The sequence below is a fragment of the Mustelus asterias genome, unplaced genomic scaffold (assembly GCF_964213995.1).
Source record: "Mustelus asterias unplaced genomic scaffold, sMusAst1.hap1.1 HAP1_SCAFFOLD_35, whole genome shotgun sequence".
Classification (NCBI taxonomy): Eukaryota; Metazoa; Chordata; class Chondrichthyes; order Carcharhiniformes; family Triakidae; genus Mustelus; species Mustelus asterias.
In genome coordinates, this window is record NW_027590117.1 from 4,986,737 (window position 1) to 4,992,609 (window position 5,873).

The window sequence follows — 5,873 nt, forward strand, 5'->3', positions numbered from 1 at the left end:
ATCGCCTCTCGGCCTTTTGGCTAAGATCAAGTGTAGTATGGATTGGATGCTGCGCTTGGTTGAGGTCATTAGGTTACATTGAAGCTTCATATGTTTCATATGAAGCAATTTTTAAAAGCGGCATCTCGGCCTTTTGGCTAAGATGCAAATGAGCTCAAGCCTTGGAGGAGGAACCTCCCCCAACTCCATTCAGCTTGGCTCATGTAGATCGGGCCCAGGACAGGGTAATTTGGTCGCTTGCCCTGTCTTGTCAGCCTGGATCGGAAATGTCTCAACTTGTTGAGACTGTGAATTGAATGTGATTGAATTGGAAAAGTACAAAAAAAATGTCTGGAAGAGGAAAGAGCGGCGGGAAAGCTCGGGTCAAGGCCAAATCTCGCTCCTCCCGGGCTGGACTGCAGTTCCCGGTGGGCCGTGTTCACAGGCTCCTGAGAAAGGGCAACTATGCTGAGCGTGTGGGTGCCGGAGCCCCGGTCTATCTGGCTGCTGTGCTCGAGTATCTGACCGCTGAAATCCTGGAGCTGGCCGGGAACGTGGCCCGGGCCAACAAGAAGACCCGCATCATCCCCAGACACCTGCAGCTGGCTGGCCGTCCGCAACGACGAGGAGCTCAACAAGCTGCTGGGAGGGGTGACCATCGCTCAGGGCGGGTTGCTGCCTAATATCCAGGCCGTGCTACTGCCCAAGAAAAGCAGCGCTGGGTCCGCGAAGAGCAAGTGAAGCGACCATTCTTTAATCTGATAACCCAAAGGCTCTTTTCAGAGCCACTCACTTTATCTGAAAAAGGGCGACCTGGTGTCTATCGGTCAGTTTCTGCACTGCTATTCACAGCACAGCTGTTTCCCGCTTTGTTCTATCAATCCGTACGATTGACACAGACAGTATTTTAATGCAAGTTGCTGCTGTTTATCGGGGAAACCATCCCAGTGAACTGAAATGATCCTATTTCAAATATAATTGCTTTAAAATGTGATAATCTGCGAGGATATTCATCTGCAGCCCATCGGTTTTCAAAGTCAGTCACTGGATCTGGAAAAGTGTTAATTGTCTATGCGAATGTGCAAGCGTTCCTGCAATGGCAATATCTGTGTGAGTGGATTACTGTTGGAGGCATGCTTCATATTCTGAACTTAATTGACACAATTTTCAACACTCTCGCTGCAACTCGAAACACGTGCGGAGAAACTGGATTTGCGGAATTATTGCTCGGAAACTGAAATGATCGCAGGTTTAATAAAACTACTTTAAAATTAAATTGTTGTAGAATTGTTAACGGCACCGTTTTTACTCTAACCATCAAAGGATTGGAGATATGAGTGACCCCAATGCAACGGAGGGTTAATTGTAACATTGAGAGGTTTCAGTACTGGAGTCCTGGGAATATTCTGTCCTGGGAATTCAAACACTAGAATCGTTAACAGGAGATCGCAGCTCTTTCATTTGCCGATTTGGTGGCTCTTAAAAGAGCCGTTGTTGTTCTTGGTGCTGAGGTCGGGTTTTAGGCGCGTTCCCCGCGGATGCGGCGGGCCAGCTGGATGTCTTTGGGCATGATGGTGACTCGCTTGGCGTGGATGGCGCACAGGTTGGTGTCCTCAAAGAGCCCCACCAGGTAAGCCTCGCTGGCCTCCTGCAGGGCCATGACGGCCGAGCTCTGGAAGCGCAGGTCTGTCTTGAAGTCCTGAGCGATCTCTCGCACCAGGCGCTGGAAGGGCAGTTTGCGGATCAGCAGCTCGGTGGATTTCTGGTAGCGGCGGATCTCCCTCAGAGCCACAGTGCCGGGTCTGTAACGATGAGGCTTCTTCACTCCGCCCGTGGCTGGAGCGCTCTTCCGGGCCGCTTTGGTAGCCAGCTGTTTGCGAGGAGCTTTCCCTCCGGTTGATTTGCGCGCTGTCTGCTTGGTCCTGGCCATTTTCTGAACGGATGCAGCACAATCTGAGACACAAAGACTGTTAATACAGAGTCTGCGCTGCATCCGCCTTTTTAAACTCTGCGAGGGACCGCCCCCAGCGGGAATTGGCCCAGGAAGTTTCAATCAAACTGTGACCAGCGAATTAATGTCTGTACCTCAGGTTCTGATTGGTTCAGTTGTTTTCTAAACCGCCCCTTTCAGAAATTCCGCCGTTTTCTGTGCAGGAAATAACCGTTTGTATAAAATAAGTCATCATTCCGTCCTTAATAAGATAATTCCCAGAAACATTGAAGATTTGAAGTCTATCTCCCCCGACTTAGTGCTTTAGACCCTTTTCCCGCTCTCTGGGCTGTTCATTCCCAGAATCTCACGCTGTTCCACTCGATCCCTGTCCCTTTCCTCTCCAGCCCATTCAGATTTCCCCTCTCCTGTCGCTTGTAACATTCGCCGCCGTTTTCGTGGGAAAGGATCAGAAATCAGTCGCTTCTCTGTGTCTCCCTGAAGCCGGTGTGAAAGGGGTTGAGTCTGTTGTTTGTTACAGAGAGTGACTTCATATTTGTCCCGTTTGACATTACTGAATAGAGCCGTTTGCTGCCCGTGGCGGACAAATGTTCACAAATGAATCCTCTTTGTAAAATAATCTTACAGCAGAATATTAATTGAGAATCTATTTTTAATAAGTTAAGAATTTGTCTCAATTCCCTTTCCCGCGCTGAAATTGGCGGCATTTCCCCCAATTCAAAATTTCTGCCGGTTGACAGTTGAAGCCAATGATTGGCTCAATGTTCACATTCGATGCTCTGCGATTGGTTCAGAGCTGCGAATGCGGAGAGGATGGCCAATCAGAAGCAGGCTGGGGTTGGAGCGGCTCAAACTGCGGGAATTGCGGGTTTGTGAATGACTGAGCGGAAACTGATCAGTTTCACAAAGCCTGTCAGTTTCAGTGCAGGAAACAACCGTCTGGGGGCAAATAGCATCACAACTGGGACTGGTTCCAGTGAACGATTCACCGGCTACTACTAAACTCCGCTATTCCAGAGAAAGTTTTTATAAACTCTATCCAAACACAGTGATTAAACAGGAGTGACGTGGCTTTTCACTGAGGGCACATGTCAACTTGGGAAAATCAACAACTGCAGAAACGATAGAGCTATTTAGATCATCCAATTAAAAATAAAAACAATTTCAATCCCTACTGCAAATGAAATGTTAAATTAAAACTGAACAAAGCAAATATTCATCTCCACCACTGAACAGCCTATCCCAGCCCCCGTTCCCAGGTCACTGCTCTCTCTGTGAGGCGGTGAGTGGCTCTGAAAAGAGCCTTTGTTGTGTGTTCGGTAGGAAGGTTGCAGTTGTTCAGCCGCCGAATCCATAGAGAGTGCGGCCCTGGCGTTTCAGAGCGTACACCACATCCATGGCAGTGACCGTCTTGCGCTTGGCGTGTTCAGTGTAGGTGACCGCATCCCTGATCACATTCTCCAGGAAAACCTTCAGCACCCCGCGAGTCTCCTCATAGATCAAACCCGAGATCCGCTTGACACCGCCACGTCGAGCCAGGCGGCGGATTGCTGGCTTGGTGATGCCCTGGATATTATCACGGAGCACTTTGCGGTGCCGCTTTGCGCCGCCTTTACCCAGTCCTTTGCCCCCTTTCCCTCTGCCAGACATGATGATTCTTCACTCAGATCACTGCACAATATGAGAGAGGAAATCTTTCAGGCTCCTTTTATACAGCCCGCCCCGACCTGACTGAGAAAGGCGGAGTGAGAGCAGAGAGGGGAGGAGACAGGGTGAAGATTAAACACAGAGCGGGAGGGAGGAGAGAGCCGGACTGACACACACACACAGAACGGCCCCTGATCTTTCAGCTCCACCTCCAGTTTCTGCAACCGCCAATTTCAACCCGTTTATTAACAATGGAAGCGAAACACAGCTCCCCACACAAACCCTTCCAGAGCCGCCCTTCACACTCAAGAGTTTCCACAAACCCGGAGCTTTGAAATATGGAATCAAAACAGAAAATGCTGCAAATAATCAGCAGCTCCGGCAGCTTTTGTGAAGAGAGAGAGAGACAGAGTTAACGTTTCGGGTCGTGACTTTGTCCTTTTGTGTTTTTAAACCTGGTCCCGGAATAATTCCCAGACAGTAATATTCCGACCTAAACACAGTCGATTCTCTAGCCAGAATCTTCCTCCGGAACACCCTCACACACATCTGCTTCTCGCTGTTTGCAAACACTTTATTGAAGCTGTTTGGGGCAATCTCCTGTGTTAAAATTAAGGGAGTCAGGATGGCCGAGCGGTCTAAGGCCGCAGTCTCCTCTGGAGGCGTGGGTTCAAATCCCACTCCTGACATTGATGTTTGGCGAAGAATTGCCGTCTCACAGCGCCAGGCACCTGGGTTCGATTCCCGGCTGAGGTCTCTGTCTGTGTGGAGTTTGCACATTCTCCCCGGGCTTCCTCCGGGTGCTCCGGTTTCCTCCCGCACAACAAAGTGCCTGTCAGGTTGATTGGCCATGCTAAATTGCACCGGAGTGTCAGGGGGTAAGTCCGGTCAATAAATAGGGTCATGGGGATCCGGACTGGGTGGGATTGAGGTCGGTGCAGAATCGATGGGACGATTGGCCTCCTTCTGCATTGCAGGGATTCGGTTAAAAATGAGGCAAGAATGCGGTGTTGAGCCGCCAGTGTTACTGTCTCACACTGAATCTACCAGACACCTTTATTATGAGAGAAAGTGGCGATTGAACAAATGTGAAATTCAAATGAAATTCAGCATCTGCTGTGTTTTGCTTTAGTCTGAATTTGAAATGATCTCTATTGAGAACGAGCCGGGCCGCGGGACAGGAATCATTTCCTTGCGGGATCAGCTCTTTCCTGAGAGATGTGGGTGGCTCTGAGAAGAGCCTTTGGGTTCAGAGGTTTACAATTTGCTCGGGTTGTATCACTTCTTTCCTGACGCTTTATTCGCTTTTGCTGCTTTCACTTTGGGTTTGGCTTTCGATTTAGTCACTTTTTTGACAGACTTTCCGCCCGTCACCTTCTTCACAGGAGACTTTTTCTTCAGGGCTGCTTTCTTCACCACCTTTTTTGGAGTTGCCGCCTTTTTGCTGCTTGTTTTCTTCACTGTTGATTTCTTCACTGGAGTTCTCTTTGCTGCGGGTTTCTTGGCTGCGGGTTTCTTGGCTGCTGCTTTCTTTGTTGTCACCTTCTTGGCCGCTGTTTTCTTTACTAAAGATTTTTTGGCTGTTGGTGTCTTCACCTTCTTTCCCATTTTCCCCAGGCTTTCGTTCTTAGCGAGTTTAAAGGAGCCGGAGGCGCCCTGTCCCTTTGTCTGCACCAGAGACCCTGTCTCCACCTTCCTCTTGATCGTTAACCTGATCTGGGAGACGCGCTTCCCCACATCCACTCCGCTGCCAGCCAAAGCTTTCTTTATCGCGGCCAGGGACATCCCCTTGCGATCGCGGCATCCCGCCACAACATTGAGGATCTGCTCGCCCAACTTGGGACCGGCTGCCGCAGGTCGGGGAGCCGCCTTCTTCTTCCTGGGAGACTTCACTTGAGCGGGAGCGGCTGGAGGAGCCGTTTCGGCGGCTGCAGTTTCAGTCATATCCGAGAGTGTGTGGAAAATCTGTGTGAGAGTCAGAACTGGATCCGAAATGAACCCAGTGGTGGCGGCACAGAGCAACTTAAAGGCAGAGAGCGGACGGAGCAGAGACAAGCTGCTGTCAGCTCCCGGCTCCTCCAGCCTCTCTGTGTTTCTCTCTCCTCACAAACTCTCCCACTGCAATGAAATTCCACCTCTCCAGAGATCCAGCTCACATCCTTCATGTCTCTGACACACGAATGTTTGCTGTTGAAAAGGTTTCACTCGAACTGAGTACTCCGTTTTCCACTGAAACCCGTTTTACTGCTGCACTGATCGCGCTCTCACACGCGATAGCTGACATGTTCTCTACTTT

At 49.9% G+C, this 5,873-nt stretch overlaps 3 protein-coding genes and 1 pseudogene across 3 annotated transcripts; 1 reads left to right on the forward strand and 3 right to left on the reverse strand.

Moving 5' to 3' along the window:
- On the forward strand, positions 1-210 carry LOC144482358 (U2 spliceosomal RNA; annotated as a pseudogene).
- Positions 211-1,498: 1,288 nt separating this feature from the next.
- Positions 1,499-1,909, reverse strand: LOC144482247 (histone H3). The gene has a single exon (XM_078201435.1). It carries the CDS (start codon positions 1,907-1,909, stop codon positions 1,499-1,501), a length of 411 nt encoding a protein of 136 aa, XP_078057561.1.
- Positions 1,910-3,268: 1,359 nt separating this feature from the next.
- On the reverse strand, positions 3,269-3,580 carry LOC144482248 (histone H4). The gene has a single exon (XM_078201436.1). The coding sequence runs from the start codon at positions 3,578-3,580 to the stop codon at positions 3,269-3,271; it is 312 nt and encodes a 103-aa protein (XP_078057562.1).
- Positions 3,581-4,855: 1,275 nt separating this feature from the next.
- LOC144482315 (histone H1-like) lies at positions 4,856-5,521 on the reverse strand. The gene has a single exon (XM_078201488.1). It carries the CDS (start codon positions 5,519-5,521, stop codon positions 4,856-4,858), a length of 666 nt encoding a protein of 221 aa, XP_078057614.1.
- Positions 5,522-5,873: the final 352 nt, after the last annotated feature.

Coding starts and splice junctions, on each gene's coding strand:
- LOC144482247 (XM_078201435.1), bottom strand. CDS start 1,909: ATGGCCAGGACCAAGCAGACAGCGCGCAAATCAACCGGAGGGAAAGCT.
- LOC144482248 (XM_078201436.1), bottom strand. CDS start 3,580: ATGTCTGGCAGAGGGAAAGGGGGCAAAGGACTGGGTAAAGGCGGCGCA.
- LOC144482315 (XM_078201488.1), bottom strand. CDS start 5,521: ATGACTGAAACTGCAGCCGCCGAAACGGCTCCTCCAGCCGCTCCCGCT.